General features: G+C 51.2%; 1 protein-coding gene across 1 annotated transcript in view; it reads right to left on the reverse strand.

The window, feature by feature from the left end:
• Positions 1–2,455: 2,455 nt before the first annotated feature.
• Positions 2,456–19,825, reverse strand: part of DUSP8 (dual specificity phosphatase 8) — a 55,935-nt gene continuing 38,565 nt past the window's right edge. Inside the window, exons 3-7 of the mRNA XM_077820063.1 lie at positions 8,457–8,623; positions 4,970–5,129; positions 4,234–4,357; positions 2,963–3,584; positions 2,456–2,929 (exon numbers count right to left, since the gene is read on the reverse strand). Coding sequence (XP_077676189.1) covers positions 2,456–2,929; positions 2,963–3,584; positions 4,234–4,357; positions 4,970–5,129; positions 8,457–8,623 — 1,547 coding nt within the window. The remainder of the gene's footprint in view (positions 2,930–2,962; positions 3,585–4,233; positions 4,358–4,969; positions 5,130–8,456; positions 8,624–19,825) is intronic.

Here is a 19,825-nt window from a genome sequence, read left to right on the forward strand (position 1 = left end):
GCTTGCTAAGTGATGGAAGCTTTCTGCACTGTGTGCTCATTGGCCTGCTTGAGGGCTCCCTCTAGCACCCTTGGCTTCAGTAACAGCAGGACCTGGCCCTTCCTCAACACCTGTGTTAGCTTAAAGGTCCCACCTGGGCCCTACGCCACCTCTAAAAAAATAAATCAAGGGAAGAATCCCACGCAGGAGGCCTTCCCTAGGAAATCCTCACCCTTTACCCACCAGAACTCCCAGAGGGAGACGGGTTTTTGGCAGGGATTCCCTTGGAGGCTAGCATCCTACCTTCTGCTGGGTAAGAACAAACCATCATTCGCTTCAGTCACTCTGAAAAGGTCAATTAACAGAAACTCTCTGAAGCAAAATCCCAGGAAAAGAAAAACAGTGAAACCAATCTTCTTAGCAACACACCTGAGTGTGGGAGGATGCTGCTGCAGAGGGAGGGAGGGAGTGGGGGTTGGAGATAGGAGACTGAGGTGGGGTAAGGAGGGAGGGGCATGTCCTCACACTAACATCCCAAATCTTGGGTTTGGTTCTTAGCCTTTCAATGCATTTCCTGGTGTTTCCTCTCATTCTTTTCCTTCCTGATTGGCTTCTCCTGTGTCTTTGGACTGTTTTCCCTTTGCCCCATGTCACTTGCACACCCACAGGAGCCCCATTATCATGCTCTCTTACACACACACACACACACACACAGAGAACTGGTGCTGGAGTACTGAGCAATATTGTATGCTAAGCACTCAGAGGTAACTGTCTAACTGTCTCACAGTGGGAAACCTGTCGCTGTCCTCAGGATCCCCTGGGGTTCATTCTGGTACTATAATAAATAACTCTATTTGTTCCTAAGGATGAGGTTTGTATTTTTCTCCAGGGTGCAGCCCCTCTGGACAGCCATGTGGAGTAACACTGGGAGAGTGAAAGCAGGGCCTTGAGGGCTTTTCATCACAATCTCACCCATGCACAAGGGTGAGAAGTGTTCCCTATTTCTCCTGGACCCCACCTCCTCCCCAGAAGCCCCCTGAGCCAGTGGGCAAGGCAGTTCCTGAAGGGAGTTCACCCCGCACAGAACCCTTCGAGCATTATTTAGGGAGTAATTTTTTCTCCAAAAGGACCCAGTAACCTCCAAATTCTCCAATACAACCCAGTATGGGTTGCTGACCCTTTAATTAAAAGCCTCCTCTCCTCCCTCATTCCCCACATCCCAGAACCCATCCTCCGTTTTTTTCATCGTCTCACCCTTCCCCTCCTGGTTTTCCCATAGACCAATGCCAGCCCTTCTGTCCCACAACTGGGAGAGGAAAAGATGCTATGGCTTTGATGGAGACAAGAGAGAATCAAATAGGAACCAAGAGGTAAAGCAGCAGCTTTCAGGAGAGAATTTCCTGCTCAGTTTGTGTTGAAAGAAGATGTTTGTTTTGTTTTGTTTTTTCATTTTTAAAAAGTGCATGAAAGATTTTTCCTGCCCCGTTTTTGCTTTGTGCGCAGGGAATGGGGAGTCTGTGTCGCCGACGTGTGCTACAGAAGGAGTCACAGGCTGCGGATATTGCTTAGAAACTCGTGTTTCAGATTTAAATACCATAGACAGTAAAAACAGAGCTGAAAGTACCGCCCCTCAATGTCTGCAAATCATTGCCAGAATGAACAGCTTCAATAAATTAAAACAAAACCATTGAAATATTATTTACGTCTCAATAAAAATTGCAGTAAAACCATTTACCTTTTTCTTTGTGTGGTTTTTTTATATTATATATAATATATATTTATATATGTATAGGGCTGCGGTAGTGCAGCATTATTAAGATACTTAGCCAGAAAAAACACAGGCAGAACATGCTTAGTGCACCAGGATGAGAAAAAGGCTTAGGGGGAGGAGCTAATGCAAATGTCCCCGCCCCACCCTTGAGAGGGAGCCACCTACCTTCCGTCCCTGACCCCGATACAAGGGACAGAGAGCTGGGGTGAGCAAAGCCTCTGCCATTTCCCATTGGTCAGGACAATGCTCTCTTCTAAATGAAGGCACCCTTACTTTTTGATTGCACATCTGCGGAGAAAATATAACCCACCCCCCCCGCAGAATTTTAAGCTGAGAATGACACAGCTGGGGTGCTCAGATGTCTGCCCCACTTCAGTCAAAGATCAGCTCTTCCATCACCCCAGTGAGTCGTTCTGCCCAAGGAGCAGAGAATCCAGGGGTGAAAAGGTTAATCGGCTCCTTCCTCCCAAAAGGGAATGCAGCCAGGGTGGAGGGTGAGGAGGGGAAAGGGAGACCAAAGGGGAGGGGCACTAAGCATGCACGGTCATGTTTCCTGACTTTGGATTCATTCATCTTTTTTTCGTTTTGGCGTGTGTGCACCTGGGAATACACACACAGGTATAAATACTGTCCCTACCCCACCCGCACCTTGCTTCTTCCCAGTTAAATATCCACCCCTCACTCTCCAGTGCCCCAGGACGAATGTCAGGACACCTCAATGATCTCCATGCTGCCCGAAAAGCTAGACTGTTTGCCTATTTTGCCCAGGTCTTCCCGGGACCTGCCCTCTGACATGGTCTCCTCGAACTCCATCTGGCAGCTCCTCCTCTTGAACTGCTTCTCCGTGGCGGCATCCTCGTGCCAGCTGTGCCGCCCGTCCCTCTGCTCCGCCCTCTGCTTGTCCCTCAACCTGATCTCGCAGCTGCCCTGCAGGGTGCTGCAGCTGAACGAGGAGTACGAGGCAGCGCTGGCAAACAAGGCCCCGCTCCCTCCGCCGCCCACCGCCGAGTCTGTGCCGAAGTACCAGGGATTCTCCGACGACGGGGTGCTGGGTGATTCCAAATGCACGCCCCAGGCGCCGACCCCCCCTCCGCCGGCAGAGTTTGGTGTCGCAGCTGGCTGTGTGGGCTGCTGTCCCACGCCAGGGAGGCTCAGCCGCAGCGTCTGCTTGAGATTGTCCTCCACGCTGGTGCTTTTGTGCACGGCACACACCCCACTGAAATTGAGGCTCATCCCGTGGGCAGGGGAGCCCGCCTGATGCCTGTGTTTCCGCCTCTGCCTCACCTTGGCTTCCAGTAGGAAGTCCGGCCCGCTGGGCCAGTCGGGACTGTCCGGCACGGGCGAGAACTGGCACAAGCCATTAGGTCCAGAAGGGCTGTCCAGCTTGCAGAGCTTGGGGGCTTCCCCGGTGTCAGCGGGGCCTGGGGTGTCCTGCCTCAGGCTGGGGGAGTAGGCTGATTTGATGTCCAGGGAGAAGGAGCGCTTTAGCCGGTTGGTGTCTTGGATGCGCTCCGAGGACAAATGCAGGCCGTTGAGTCCTTGCTGTAGTGCTGTGGGTGAGACAATTTTGGGAGCTCCTGCTGGCCTCTCGGGCTCACTGCGGGAGGGTGCCAAGCTTGTGCTTTTCGATATGTCCTCGGACTTTTCTGAGGTAGAAAGCTTCAGGTGCCTGTTGCTCTCAGGCACTTCAGCTGGGTCTGGCTGGGCATCCCCCTCACTCCTATCACCTTGGGCCTTCAAGGCCTTGAGGAGCTTCAGGCTCCTCTCGTACTCCAGGAGCTGGCCCAGGAAGTTGAAGTTGGGTGATATGGATGGGCGCCGGTCTTTGACAAACCTGCAAGGGTTAGACAAACAGATGGGGTCATCGCTTGGTCTTTGGCCTACCACCTAGGCTACCTTAGCTCTGCCGGCCTCCTCAGCGGGAGAAGCTAGTGCATTCTACCAAAAGCTCAGAAAGAAACAGGTGACGGGCGATCCACAGTGCCTCAGGGCAATCTGCAGAGAAAGCTAGGACTGCTTAGGCTCTAGGAAATTTATCGCCTCATTCTACTTTCCCATGGGCGCCCCCACCCCCCCATGGCATGCTGTCCATTGTGATATTTCAAAACTGCTCCTAAAGGACAGCCCTCTGCCTCCCATGAATGTAGGACAGCACCAACCAGCTACTAGGCCAGCCTACACCAGATTTCAACCTAGTCAAGGGTTTTGGTTCTTGAAGCTGAGCCTTCATTTCCTTTGACTGGGGCAACAATGAGGGGTGCGCACGGGCACTGCTCTGTGGTAGGGCACACAGCATATACCCCACCCAGGGCCCAGTGTCAGCCTAGCAACGTGTAACTCACTAGAACTCAGGAGATTCATTCAAAACAATGCTTTGAAACCCTTTCTGACAGCTTCTCTCCGCCTGCGCCAGCCTGCTTCCCTTTACTAGAGCAGGGGTACATTCACGTACTTCCTCATTCCCCTCATCCAGTTGCACCTACCTGTAGGCGTCGTCTGAAGACATGCCCATGGTCTTCATGATGTAGGCGATGGCAATGGTGGCTGAGCGGGAGATCCCTGCCAAGCAGTGCACTATCACTTGGCAGCTGGATACCTTGGCCTTGTCTGCAGCATGGTACAGAAAGAACAGCTTTCAGAGGGGTGCCCCTAGAGTTTGGACAGAGTCATTTCATCCTCTGTCCCTGTGGAACACCTTTGTGATGCTGTATGTCTAGTGGCCAGCACAGAGGATTGGGAGGCAGGACTCCTGGATTCACCCCCTGTCTTTGTCAGTGACTCGTTACTTGACCCTGGGCTAGTCTCTGCACCTCTCTGTGTCCCCATTACCCCATGCATAACATGGACATAAGGACACTAGCCCTTGTTTCTCACTGAGACCCTCAAATAAAAGGCTGTCTTACAGGAGTGGAAAGTATGATCATTTGCACAGAGAGGGTCACACTTTCAAATGACTTTGGTGCTGGTCGAGGTGCCAGGTTTTCTCAGGGAGGACAGGCTTCTTCTAGTGGCTGAGTGTGCATGTTTCACTGTGGGTGAAGGGACAAGGTCTCTCTGGACTAAGAGAGGAGCTGGGGGAAGAAAAGCCTGGGTTTTGTTGGCTGGGATAGGCAAGGAGTGAGGAGTCCAGCTCTCAATGTCTGGGGCCACCACAACAAAAATCAAGACTGGAGCGGGAAGAAGTAAAGAAAGGCCCAGAGAGCCAGGGAGATGCCTCACCGATGAACTCAATGGACTTGTCCAGCCAGGGAAGCAGCTTCTCACAGTAGTTGTCATTGACAGGAATGCGCATGAAGTGACTGTCACAGATGAAGTCTGGCTTGGGGCAGGAGTTGCTGGCATTGAGGACGTAGCTTATTCCATTCTGAGTCATCAGGTCCTGGTGACAGAGAAGACACAAGTGATGTGGGCTCAGTCAGTACAAAGTGGGACCTTCCCATCTACACTCTCATAGGCCTCATGCACTCCAGTGTTGTCGCCTTGCAGTTCCCCCACAGTTGCTCCAGTGTGATTCGAAGTAGCAACCTGGGGAGCACCAGCACAGATGAGCCAATGAAGCATAAGCCAGTGTCATATGGACCTGCTCTGAGCATGGTTAAGCTGCCTGCAGTCTCTCTGCACTAGTTCTTCCACCATTGCTCCCGCACTGTGCTGCAGCATGAGGTTCTCACATTTGGGGTCCTGATCAGGTGTTGGGGGTGCTGACCACCTTGCCCTTCCCATACTGGTAAAGAGAAATGGGTCCTGGCTAGATGGCAGGGAGGGGAAAAGACTGAGAACCCCAGAGCTAGAACAATGGTGGGAAATTTTAAGGAGGAAAAACAGAGTAGTCTTAGGGTTACATCTACTGTAGAAAAAAGCTTAGAGGGGCCAGGTTCAGGGGAAGAGAACATCTTACTAGCAGAGCTAGTATTCAATGAATGTAGCCCTCTTTTCTGTTCCCAAATCACCTGGCAACAAGTCATAATTTCCCACAGATTTGTTCACTGTTTGAAACTCTCCACTGCGTGATTTACTGGAACCAGTTTCAGTCGATAAGAGACTTGTAAACTGTTTACTGCTGGTATCATTTCCAGCATAGGAGATTGGCAATTCACAACGTTAGCTGTTTTGTTTGGGACATATTTAGGTCATGTGATTTCCTTTTGGGACGAATGTAATCATGGCTCTGGAGTGAACTCTTTGGATGAACCAATTGAGAAGTAGCTTTCCATGAGTGTTCTGCCATAGTCATTACTAGTCACCATTTCTTCCCAGCGTTTCTGTCAGTAACCTGACTCGCCTGCATGTTTACGGAAAGTGAATGAAAAAGTCAGAGGCTAGTTCAAAATGTCAAGTGAGTGATCATGGATCATTTCTTGCCATGTTCTGCTCATTGGGCACACATACGTGACCTCTCATCCTTCCCAGAGACAAGGCTAGATTCACCAGTATGCATTGCCAGAGCAGCATAAAACAGCCAGAGTGTAGTGGTGAATATGACCTGTTGTTCCCCCTGAGAGCGGAAATCCAAGCCAGATTATGTCCAAAACCAGGGAGACGATCCGTACCAAAGATCTGATAGTTCTAGTCCTGTGAATGCCTGTTCTGTGCTATTTCGGGGAGAGGCGGAGGAACACAGAAATGAATGGAAGGAAGGAGTTGAGAAAGAAATAAAGGTGCCATAAAACAGACAGTGATTAGGGAAATGGAAAGATAAAAGAAACCTCCCCTGCCACAGGCTGAGCCCTGTATCATGGCAGCAGTGAGGTGCAGAGCTGCGTAGGGTGACCATACGTCCTATTTTGGCAGGGACAGTCCCTTTTTTAAGCCCTGTCCCGGCCATCCCAACAGTTTTTTTCCAAAAGGAGGCATGTGTCATGACTGCTCTTGCTGATTTGATCAGCTGGCAAGAACAAACAGGACAAATGGCCACTTTTGTCTGGGGTGTGGTGCAGAGGGGGCGAGCAGAGAGGGGGGAGGCAGCGCTGGGGGGAGGAGGGGAGCAGCATTCCAGCATGTGGGGCCCCCCGCTGGGTTCCAGCAACCGAGCAACAGCCTGGCATGCGGGTGGGGAGTTTCTAGCGACCGGCAACAGCATTGCGGGGGGCGGGGGGGTGTCGGGAGCCTTGGACAAGTAGCTGGGGGCGTCCCGTTTTCCCTTTGGAAAATATGGTCACCCTAGATTTGCGTGCTCACAAGGGACCATGCTATCCCATCACAGAGGGTTGTTCTCTGCCAGCCCTGCTCTCTAATGCCCTAGGATACAAGGAGGGAAAGTCTCTTGTCCTCAGTAATGATCACCAGGGCGCAGAGAGGGAAGCAAACACCTCTCAGAATGAAGGGGTGAGCAAAAGGTCGTGCTGAGATGGGGTGGGGGGCAGGGTTGAAGCCCAGTCAGTCTGACGCCTGATGTAGGGCTCTCAGGGGACATGGCCGAGATTTCCTCCCTGAATTCCATTTAATTCACCCTGTGGTTCCTGTCCTAACTAAGCTTACATAAGAGTCTCTTCCTCAGCAGGATCCCTAGAAGCCTAACCTCAGCTCCTAGGAGCCAGCCCAGCTCCTGAGCTCACATTCTTGGCATTTTTCTCTTTTATTTCCTTCTACTCCCTGTATCTAAAAATTTCTCTCTCCTCTTTCTGGACCACCCCCTGCTCCTCTCAGATGCTTCTCCCCTGGCCCTCTCCCCAGGCGAGAATGTCTGACTGGCTCCCTCCTGCCCACGGTAGGCGCTCAGTGGAATTTTAACTACAATTTCTGTTTCTTTCTTCTCTCATTTATTTTTTTCTTCTCTTAAAACAAAATTCCTTCCCTGAGGTGACATCACTTCCCAAGCACTCTGGCACCTTTAAAAGGACAGTACCCCTCTTTTCCCTCTGCCCTTCCCTTCCCGAAGCAGATCTTTGTCTATTTCCAGGCCTCTTTAAAGAGCTCTTTGCCTTGGACTGTGGCTGCTGGTCCCCTCCCCACTTCCCCCGCCATGATTAAACATCCCTGCCTAACCCCTCTCCCTCTGGCTGCCAAGCTGGGCATGGAACAGCTGAAGTCAGTGTTGGGAGCCCAGCTGGCAGGGGGGATTAGTGGGGAGAAGCTGGCTCCCTCTGTGTGAATCTCGCAGGGGCTCCTTGGGGCGAGGCACCCTGGCAGCTCTTCTTCTTCCCCCCTTCCCAGCTCCATTGTGCCCCTTCTGCCTCTTTCCCCATTGCTCCTCTCTGCCCTTCCAGCTCCCCTGCCCCTTCCTGGTTTGGATGCCATTGGCACTCACCAAGCCCAAAGAACTTAAAACTTTTCTATGTGCATTTTCTTGGCTATGCTCCCTCACCCTTTGCCACGGCCGAGCATGGCAGTCAGGGGAATCAGGCAGCTCCCCTCAGGTTGCGGAGAGAAGGACAGTCCTTCCTCACATATCCCTTCAGGACTGAATCAAACCACGGCAGGACAACACCCCTTCCAGCCAAGAACTCTGCCAGGCTCCTCCTGCGGATGCTCTCCACAGCCCCCCCCCCCCCCCAGGCCTTTGTATGTATGGGCCATGTCCGTAGCTCCTTATTTGGCGAAATTGGGCAGGACAAGCCACTGAAAGTTACACGAGCATTGTCCTCAAATGGGAAACATACAGCTAGCTTCCCCCATGTGCCACCCCAACTGGACAGGCCTGTTCTAATTGATTAGGGACAACAGCAGCATGGGGCAGGCATGGGGCACCCCACCAGGAAGGCCATACCTTGTTTAGGACATCTTTCTGGGAGCCCAGGTAGAGATGAGGCAGGATGCGGGTGGGGCCAACATTGGCCACTGGCAAGCATGGCTGGGAGATGCTCATTGGCAAGATGGCAGCTGGTTTCCCTTCGCAGAGTCCTGGGAAGCAAGATGAGAAGGTGGCAAAGCCCCCTGCAGACAGAAGGAGGAGATTTAGACTATGTACAACTCTCCAGGACAGAGAAGGTCTCTCATTGTGTGTCTGTAAAGCGCCTGGCAGAACAGGGTCCTGATCATGGTTATTGCTTCTCGGTGCTAGCATAAAACTGGAAGAAAATACCAACAGTCAATTATAACCAAGTCAGCCCCATAAGAGACCTGTATTGAGACCTGTAAGAGACCTGATGTATTATGTGTGTTGCCCCACTATTTCCAAATTGAGTTAGTACCATCTCCCCATGTAGTCACAGTGGGGTAAACTGTTCTTCATATATTTACCTAATACATTGATCACCCCCACTGTTGTTAGGAAGATGGATGGGTGCGTAATAGTCTGCTGGTATTTAAGTGATTGTAGGCAACCAAGTAGCTTAGCAATGGGCATCAGTGTCAACTTACAGATAAAGAAAATATACTGAAACTGCAGGGGACTGTGGGGAACGCAGAACTAAATGACCTATGTTAGAATTTGGCCAGGACCCCAGGGCTAACCCTCTTCCTCATATAAATAGTTCCATGGGATTTTTAGTGGCTACAAGTGGTCAGCGCCAGGATTTTAGATCTGATCCAAATGACAGCAACCCCAGCAGCACAATGGTTTGCTAGCACTGTACTGGGCAATGGCTCAAGGGAAGAGGGTCAGCGAGAGAACATGGCAACTGCTCTCTGCGGTACTTATGTGTTCTTTGGAGGTCTTCAATCTAATCAGTCGGACCCTGCTTGGCTTGTGGGTTTTGACGGGATCATAGCACAAATAGCTGCAGGCCTTTGTACTGGAACAGGATCAGCATCAGAGTCACGCAGTGTTTTAAGTGGCATTTACCCCCCTTCCCCCAAACACACAGCTCCTGTCTCTTTCCTAAATGAATGGCTCCCTGATTATGCAGCCCTGTGTACAGTGCTAATTAGAAAAATGAGTCCGCACACAGAGGAGGAGGCGGGAGGTGGGCGGCTGGGATGCAGAAAGTATTTGGACCGAGAGGGTGGAATCTGACTTTTTTTTAAAACAGATTCCTGAGCAGTTTTTCACGGTCAGATGTTGCTAAACGTGATAGCAAGTAGTGTCCGATTCACTGCGCCAGCCCCGGCTGCAGCCCTGCGTGTGTCAGTTTTGCTCAGATGGCCCCAACCACCAGATTCAGAGGAACAGCTGTGGGGCAGCAGAAGCAGGTAGAGGATGACAAGTGAAGCTAGAATTCTGAGAACTCTAGTCCGAATACAGAGCAGCTCTTCAGAGGCTGAAAATTCTCGCCAGGCTCACACGGCAGGAAGGGTGAAACAGGGAGGGAATCTTGTTGCACTTTCCGGCCAGGGACCTCCAAGCGCCATATGAACCTGTACAAATCCTCACCTCCCCATGCGATTAGGTAACAGCATTAGTTCATTTTGCAGATGGGAACACTGAGGCTCAGAGAGGTGAAGCGACTTGCCCAAGACCAGTGGCAGAGCCAGGAATGGGAACTCAGGTTTCCTGCTGCCACACCTCTGCTAGGCCGTAGCCTAGCCAAATGCAGGATTTACCGAGAGGAGCACACAACACGGTCCCTCCTTGCATTGCTTTAACTTTGTTATATATGCAAGAGACCTGCATTCTTGAGGGAGTTTCCTAACACCCACCGACTCCTTTCTCCACACACAGAGTTAGGCCTAGCAACCCTTAGCGAGAACTACATCTGTCTAGGTTACCAAGCCGAGTGCTGGTGTACAATACGAAGGGTCCCCAGTGGTGTAAGTCCCCACTCTGTGATTTTGATAGTTGGGACTATAGATAAATACAGACTGGGAGTTTCACAGAGGCTGAACAAAGTTCCTGACTCCCACTGATTTTCATAGAGATCTGGATGTCTAAATCCATTAGGTCCCATTGAAACTCCCAGCCATTGTTTCGATAGGGACTGGTTCTGTTTCTATAGAGATGGGTTCAGTTAAAATAAGAATCCCTGCCCTTGAACCCAGTCCATCTCCACAACTGTACTAAAACTTCTACTGAAGTTCACTTAACGACCTTCCACCAACCCCTCCCCCAGGTCATACTCAGCAGGGTCCTGCCAACTTCCCAACAAACCCCTCCAAGAGTCCCCATTCTTACCTTATTGGATCCCAATGTGGGATTCTGATGAGCCCTGACTAGTGCTGAAACCAAATCTCCAGTGCTCTGGGGTAAAGTGGGGGAGGGGTTGACACAATGGTCTCTGCAATGCTTAACCTTCATGCAGACAATGTTTGATAGCAGCAGCAGCCGCCGCCAGGCCTCACAGACTGAATGCCTGAGTCCTGGGCCCTGTCTCTGCTCAGATGGGGAAGAGGTCCTCAGTCCTCCAAACAAGGAAGATGCCTCATCTTCCATGGCATGGGACCCCCAAGCTGCTTTGGACGGACACCAACCTCCTTGCCGTTGGTGCTCACTTTGAGTCCTTTGAAGAACAATGCCTTTTCCCAACATAGCCACACAGCAGCCAGCCCAGTTGTACTTGCCCAAAGAAGCCACCATATTGGAAGAGAAACTGATCTCCAACCTGCAATATGTCTCCTCTGGCCACTTAAGCTTTCCTGTGTTGCTGGCAGTTATCACAAGGACAGCTCCCAAGACTTTGGAGATGTGGGATACGAAGAGTTAAAGCACCTTCCAACACTTCCTCATCCCTGGTTCCCTCCAACATGACATCACCCCCCTCAATTGGGATATTAAATCAGAGTGAAAGAAGACGCTTGGCACAGGTGCACACAAGCTCTGGTTACTCCTGCTCCCTCCCTAGCCACATCAATCTCACCAGGAAGCATAAATCACGAGGCGGAATGGGGTGTGCACATGACGATTTGAGTGCAAATAGCCCACATCTGGAGGCTGCAGTAGAGGTTCAGTGGACACATGCAGCCCTCTGGGCAGCCAAGCAGAAGGGCTACCTGTTGCTCCCTTCCAGAGACACCTTTCCTTCTATCAGTGCATCGGAGCCAAGGGAAGGAAAACAACCAACCTCCTGTATTTTCATTTGGAGGGTGTATGTGTGGGGAGGTATAGTCTTGCAATGAATGCATGGCCGTACCAGAGCCAAGCTCGGGCCCCTAGTCCTGTGTCCACTCAAAAGGCTTAGGAAGTCTTAGCAGCACAAAAAAGGGTGTTTTTTATCTGGAGCAAGGTGTGCGCCATTTCCCTGGAGTACAGGCTAGGAATGAATGCCTGCCTCCCCGCCCCTTTACTTTGCTCGTGTTCATTATTGGCCCATACAGCTCGAAACTCTCTTTAGGAGCCAGGCGTGTTAGAGGTGACATCATAGCTAAAGCAGGCTGGCACTTGCTGTGACTCTCCTAGCAATGCTCCCCCTCCTCTTGCCCCCGCCAGCACTTGCCTGCCTGCAGATCCTTTGCTGGCTCTGCTGGGGAAAGCACAGGCAAGTGGCACAGGGGGCTGGGAAGTATGCACGGGGAGATTCACTGAAAGGGACAGAGTCACCCTTGCCCCAAGTTTGTACGTCCCAACCACCCCTAGGGAGGAGACATGCTCCCTGTATGGCCCACAACAAAGCAGCTAAGCACATGCTTAACTTTAAGCAACGTGAGTCATCCCTTTGAAGTCAATTAAACTACTCTCGTGCTTCACTTCTGTGCTTTGCTTGACAGGGACCATCTGAGCAAAGCGTTTACCATTTTCTGCTCTGTCCCTTCATAAACCTCGTCCCACAGCATTCTGGTGGCGCTACGGGGCTGTCCTTATTTCCCTTCCCAAGCATCACTGCTCACAGCCATTGACCAATCCCAGGGTTTCAAAGGGAACTGCGGAGACAGCCTTGAGCTGAGGACAGCAGGCCTCCCAACTTTCAGGGATACAAAACCGAGCCCTAGAACATGCAGCTACAGCATGCTTTAATTTTTGGAAAGCAAAGCGGCTTCTTAAAATCACCCCAAAGGCAGGAACTGTCCCTGGCAGCATTCCAAGCAATACTTGGGCTTTCCCTTACCTACACAATACTCCATGTTTTAGTATTAATTCAGAACAAGAGGGAGCAGTTCTAGTCTTTTATTTGTAATGCTAACACCTCCCTGGGGCTGGCAGTGGGATTCTCCTGGCACGCATGGAACTAAGAGTGGGGGTGACAATCTGTATTTGGGGTGGAGTGGGTGGAAAGAGATCTCAGGTTTCCTATAGATGCTCCCTCAAGCAGGAGCACTGGCTGAGGCTTTTGGATAAGGAGCTGGTCCCTTGCAATGCACAGAACCTTATCCTTGGCCTGGACTCCAGCATTCCTGAGGGCTTTAGAAAACATTCCCTATTAAATCCAATGTTTTCCTGGCTTCTAGAGTTACCTACATCATGCGAGGGTGGAGCCCAAGTGAACAGAAGGATGTGTGTGGATGTGGGGCCTGAGGCTAGGAGAAGTGCTGATACCTGCTACTCCCACTGAAGCGGAGGAGAGAAAATTACAGGAGGTGAGCGCATCACAGGATCAAGGCGCTGTTGGGACTCCCCACTTATCCCCAAGCTTCATGGATCAGTCAGTCTCTCTGAAGAAAGAAAAATCCTTCTAGCTGAGGCTCTCAAAGAACTTTACAGACAGTAAGGAACTTAGCACCCCTGGGACATAAGGAATTGTTATTGTTCCCATTTAGCAGATGGGGAAACAGAGGCACAGAGTGCCTAAGTGATTTGCTCAAGGTCACACAGCAAGTCTGGGAACAGAACCCTGGTCTCCTGCCTCCCAGTCCTGTGCTTTCACTACTAGACCCTGCTGCCTCCCTCCCTTTGTAAAACTACCCAAGCGTCCCTGTAAGAGGCTTTTCTCAATGCTCTAAACAGTTTGCTGCTGGTGGCAGGAGTCGTGCTCGCCCAGGAGTGCAGCATGGAGTTCTTGCCTACTGTACACTGAAAGGAAAGAAGCTATTTCTTACTTCCAGCCCTTCTCCTCTTCCCCTATCCCACATCCCAGACTCTCATCCCCCTCCCCCGCCACTTCCTCCAGCCTCAGATTTTCACAGAGGATATCAGTGACAATTGCCCATTGAAAACAAATTTCACTGGGAAAACTGTGACAGTTCAAGGGTGAGGGCAGTGGGCCTTGGAGTTCTTTAAAAGCCCAGACATTTGTCAGAGAAAGTAGCTGCCGTTCTCTTTGAGTTGTAACATCTTCATATACCACCTGGCCCGCTGGTAGATCGCGGAGAATCAGGAGAGCTTCCCCCCGGGACGACAGGCAGGTGATAAATACAACAGTCAGAGGGTTACAGAGAGAATAAGGAGAACAGTACAATCATCTCACTACATGCCTGGATAATTAAGAGCCAATGTACAAAGCACATCTCAGCAAACACCAAGACAAAAATAGATGCACACTCGTAATGGTGCTTAGCTGCTTTCTGCCACCAACACAGGGGAAGAAAATACATTCACAGACATAGCCTAGGAAAGAGAGAAATACAGGTGAGGGTCTCCATAATCACTGCTGAATAATGATCAAACCTGGGATCTCAGGGTTTAAAAGAAGCTGCCTCCATTGCCTGCGCTAGGAGACAAGCTTCACATGTGGCCTAGCCACTGTCCTCAGCTGGCACAAACTGGTGTCGCTCTACTGAAGTCAATGGAGTTGATTTACACCAGCTGAAGATCTGGCCCATGATTTGGACAGTCATAGAAATAACAGTCGAAGGACTTTTCTCTAGACACCCCCACACATCAACAACGCCCATGGTGTTCTAGACCATGTCGAAGAATTTGGGGATAGTACAAACCTAGTGGGCCATCCAGTCCATCTCTCTGCCAGTGCAGGACTGCTCCCGAGGGTGTGTTCCATATGAGCAAACTGTAACAAGTTCTAGGTGAAGGTAGGAGCAGAGTCCTATTGTTTCGGCTCCTGGGTGGTAAACCCCAGCTTTGTGGATATACACATCCATAAAGGGAAGAGTATTGTAGAGTATTAAGAACAGTAATAGACGCAGGTGCAGCAGAACAAGAGACATCCCCTGCTGTCCTTATTCACACTCAGCCAGGCAGCACAGAGCCACTCCATCGCCACTCTCACTACGATCACAGGAAAAGCCCGCAGTTGTGAAAGCAGCTGCAAGGGCAGGGGGAAGGGGACTTTGATAAAAGGTATGCACTCAGAATCAAAAGATACCAGTGTTTGCCGTCCCAAGGGAGGATGGGGAGAGAGGGAAATGTGATCCTCATTCTCCTCTAGGGATTAAAGGACTTGGAAAACCCTTTGAGATATGAAGGCAAGGCAGAGAAATGTGGGGAAGTACTGAAGTGAGATCAAAAGGGACGTGTGGCACATTAAACAGGGCCATCCGCATTCCCCACTGTTAGAACCAGCGGGACATTCCACTCGAGCTTATGGGAGTGTGTTGGGCCTTGTTAGCCGTGATGCTTTGCTGCTCCCAGACAGGTTTCCTTGCAGGCTGGAAACAACACCTGACGCCATGGAGGGCCCAGAGAGTGTAACGGGGTCATCTTGGCTTGAAAACCTGTTACCCCTGTTGTTTTGAGGGCCTCAGGCTCCCCGTTTATTTCCCGCCGCATGGGCTCACCCCTCCAAATCTCCACTGAAACACCATGCTTATCTGTGCCACTGCGGCCTCGGTCCTGCTCCCATTGGAATAAAAGGGAAAACTTCCACTGACTTCAACTGGGAAGGATTAGGCTTTATATAAACAAACCCCCCCTCCCCCCCGGGTAACAAGCGTCAAAGCGATGCTCTAACACAGAGACAGTGCTTTGCTCTTGGAGGTGCTCTCTGGCACTCTCCAGCTCCCATGGGTGCCTCTGGCGCATTGGTGCACGTGCTTTCCACAAACACACCTCTCCCCTGAGGGCATAAGGGCTGTCTGTGGTAAGCCATACTGGACAGCAGAAAAATGTCCCATGTCCTCACCCCTCCCTTTCTTTTGTGCACGCAACAGGGAAGGAGGGCTGCACTTTCACACCAGCAAGAGCAGAGCTGTCCTGAGCAGAGAAGAGGAGGGGGACAGGGGCACAGCCCCAGAGCGGCAGCCTCTGTTTGAGCTAGCTGGCTCACGGGCCATTCTGCCCCATCTTCCTCTCTCTGCGGGGGCAGCCAGTAGACACTGGAGGTTTGTTCTAGGGACAGGTTATGGCTGGTCCCCATCTTTCCAATAACTGCTGTTTAACCGCAGCGGCTGCTTCCTGGTATGGCTGTGATGTCAGGTACCTGAGCCGCACTGCAGCCTGAAACCCCGCCTTCTGGTATGACCCAGAGCGGCACAGGACCTACTCCTGGGAGATAAAAGCTGCCTCCACCTGGAGGTGCTAACGTGCATCCGCTGTAGGGTGAGACAGTCCCTGCTCCCCCAACAGCTCTGTGCCTTTGAGTGGGAGAGTCACCGTAGGCTCCTCCCTCGCTGGGCATTGGCGTCGGTCAATGCACGCAGCGGGCTCATGATTCGGAGATGCTCCCTGATGAGCACGTGGAAAAGGTGCAGCAGTGCATGCAGTTGCCCACGCAAGTCAGGTACAGCCTTATGAACAATTAGTCTCATGTTGCTCCCGCACAGCCCTGCCAGGGCTGGCTCTCACTCCAGGATTACATAAAGCCATCTGCTTCCAGATCTCCTGCCCCTCCACAGGAAACAGCTCTTCATGCTGGTCTCTCTGTGATACCGCCATTTAAAACCTAAGTGCTCATAACTGTGGCTGGGCTTCCCAAGCTGCTTGGCAGTGCCAGCAGTGAATCCACAGCCTCCGATGTGCCCGGGGATAGTCATTACAGGCTTTTAATCAGCCGGACGCATTAAGTGCTCGTCTTTGAGAAACAGAGATGTCACTTTCCTCCTTAAGGGTCAAGGCCTCAATTCAGCAAGGTATTTAAACACATGCCTAAGTGAAAGGACAAGTCCCACTTAAGTCAATGAGAGATGCTTAAAGTTAGGCATGTGCTTAAGTACCTTGCTGAATTGGGGCACAGACCCTATAGTCCTTGCTTGGGCAGCGAGTCAATGAGAGTTCAGTCTGAGTAAAGACGTGAAAACGGCACGATCTGGCCCCTAAAAAATACCAGCCCTTTGTCTCTTATTCAGTCTCAGCTAAACCCACCCTGTTCTCCTAGTCAGTGACATGACTGAACATGCTGGCCAAGATTCCTTCGAAGCAGGGCAGAGAAAGGGAGAAAAGCACATAGAGCACAGGGGCTGGACAAGGACAGCTGCCTTCAGATACCAAAGTAGCATCATTTTCTCGGCCTCTGGGAAAATCCCTCACTGAAGCATTACCTCCCCTGGCTCCTACCTCATTCTTTTGCTTGGTGGCGGCCCAGTCATGCTAGCTGCTGAGTGAGATGATGAAAGGGCATTTACTAACACCCTTACTCATCACCCTTTGGAAAGTTTCTTGGTGTGGGTCAGGGCTTTCTGCTCTCTGGGAAGTTTTAGATTTTCCCTCTGCCCCACCATCCTCATCATTTCTCCACTGGACAAGGTCCCATGTTTGGCCCTTTTGTTTTTGCACAATGACTGTCTCAATGCACAAGAATGTTTCCCACCCCACCAAGCTTCCTGCTGAAATAAGTGTTACAGCCATGGCTGGGTCTCAAGGGCTGGGGGAGCAAGTATCACGGCCGGTCAGGACCCAGCACTGCAAGAGCAGGGGTGGCTGCAGGTCAGGACTGAGTTGTATGGGCACCTGCATGGGAAATTTGTGGCTTTCTGTGGTCTTCTCCATAATTAAGAAATGAGTTCTGGTTTCCCTTCTTCCCAACTAACTAAAGATCCTGCCCTCCGCTCAGTCAGGTCAACTCACCCTGTGCTGGACAATGCCTACATACGTCTCCAATATTCCTTTTTGCAGAAGACATGGCCAGAACTCCTTAGAGCATTCCAGATGTGGCCTCACTGATTCCTTACACAGGGGATAGACTAGAAGGCCCCTTCAGCTGTGTTTGCTGGCTCCCCAGACCCTCCTTCTGCTCTGTGTTTTATGGCCTACGAGCATATATTCTCTATTCAGGGTCTTCCACTCCGTCCAACCTTATCACAGTGGAGGGAACATACATCTATCCTCCCTGCTCCTAGTCACGCTGAATCTCACAGTGTTGTATCGACTGACCTCTCTCTTTATACCCTCCCGCTCCCTTAGTTTGGCACCATCAGCAGATTTCAACACCCCATTGCAGGATCTTCCTTCCAGGCGGTTGGTATGAGAAGCAGATGAACGAGCGCCCCATTATTGATCCATGTACGTTCCCCACTTGTCCACTTCCTTCCCTCCCAAACTGCTGCCACCCACCAACCTTGAACCTGCTTTGGCTGTCCTGGCCAATACTTATTCTTGATTTTATGCCAGCAGTTGTTGACCTCGTAGATTCATCCTATGAGCCTAAAGACTAGGTAAGCCTTGTTGCCTGCTCCTCCCCTCGTCTTGCCAACTGGGTTTTTGGTATGTCCTTAAAAAAGAAAGCTCCAGCCCCCAAAGTTGCTCTTCCTGATTTTCCCCTGGTGACCGTGCCTGCTCTGGACCAGCTTTACTTGTTCTAAGTAAAGAAGAATGTGTCATTTCCACGACTGACCTATTACTAATTACACCATCACTGGGTTATGTGGCTCACACCACAAAAACATGCCAAGCTCATTTAGCAGATTCCCATTTTAAGGGATGACGATGGTTGGGGGGGCGGGGAGTTGCTTGATTAAACCATTTGGTAAACTAGGTCATTCGAGGCTAGGCATATTTTAAGCCGCTCTATTTCATTTCCCCCTTTCCTCCTCTCACCCTAGTGCTGTGGAGCTAAGACACTGTAAAATCCCTTTTTTGAAAAGGCACTTGCAAGAGGGGAATTCAGTGATTGTCTCAGTGGGGGAGAAGTGAAACGGGCAGCAGGGGCTATTTGGTTGGTTGGTTGGAGGCAGGGTGAAGCAGTGTCATTTTCTGAATATTGTTTCTGTGAACACCCTGTCCGTAATCATCACTTTCATCTGGGGGAATTGCTCCCTTTGGCCCCTGCCCCACGGGAGACAGATGACGATTGCTTCACTGGCCCCTCGCAGCCCAGCAACTAGTGCACAATGCTGCTCAATGCTTGGAGTTGCCTACAGGAATGCACCATCTCCTCTGTGTCCTCCCGTCCTGGAGGCGTGCAAGTCGGGGTACATAAGGACGGAGCCCCCCAACCTTCCTCCTGGGAGTGTTCTCTTCCACCCCTGCTTAGCCACTCCAAATTTGCAGGGTTTAGTCCCAACTTAGCTAGTTCCACCAAACAAGCAGCACTCCTGGTTTCTAGATGGGAGCCCAAGCAAGTCACACGGGGAAACCCAGCTGACACCACCTCCTAATGCCAGTCGCATCCTTCCCTCTCCCCTTGCAGTCAACAGCAGAACCTCACCTGCCATACTCTGCAGCAAAAGATCTCATTTCTTCTTTTGCCACCCCCTGAATCCCCTGGAGGGACAGGCCAGATGCCCTCCAAAAAGCTTCCTGAAATTGCAAAGGTTGAAAATTCCTGGTATTCCATCCCCCATCCAAAAATGTTCCCTGGATCCCTCTATCCTCATGCCTGCAAGATGCCAGCTGCCTGACACCTTTACATTGCCTGCACATAAGCTGCTCTGCAAAGACAGCCTCTTACAGCATGGGTCAGGCTCAGCAAACAGCCCCCCCAGCCCCCAAAGGAAAGGAGCTAGCCAACAAACCTCGCATGTCCCTGCTCTCCTTCATCCTCCGCACCCTGATTTTCAGCTTCATCTGCCCCTCATGCATGTCCATCCAGAACTGGTCCTCGGAGGGCACAATCATAACATCCAGAGGCATCCAGGCAGCTGGGCTGCGTCTCACAGAGGCACTGCTTGCCCTAGCAAAACAACAGCTGACAGGCAAAAATAATAAAAAAAAAAAGCCTGAACTCCCCCCAAACTCCAGGGTCCAGGAGGAATTAAAATAAAGGGGGGGGGAGAAGAGAGAGACCCTAACACCCTTTTCCAGCACTACAGCTTCTTTTCTCTCCCTTCTCTCCCTGCCTGTGTGTGCGCACCTCCAGCTCCAGCGAGCCCGAATGAGCTCAGCACATGAGCAACAGCCCTGCTGATCACAGCTAAGGGGTCAGGCATGCAACCGCATTCCTTACTCAGCACACAGACACGCAGTTTAACTCATAGGCTACACCACTGACACATGCTTCACTCCACTGCTTAAAGGGGCAACGTCCCTTTTTTCCCCCATTGACCTTGCCTGCTCTCGGA

The sequence above is a fragment of the Eretmochelys imbricata genome, chromosome 6 (genome assembly GCF_965152235.1).
Source record: "Eretmochelys imbricata isolate rEreImb1 chromosome 6, rEreImb1.hap1, whole genome shotgun sequence".
NCBI classification, from domain to species: Eukaryota; Metazoa; Chordata; order Testudines; family Cheloniidae; genus Eretmochelys; species Eretmochelys imbricata.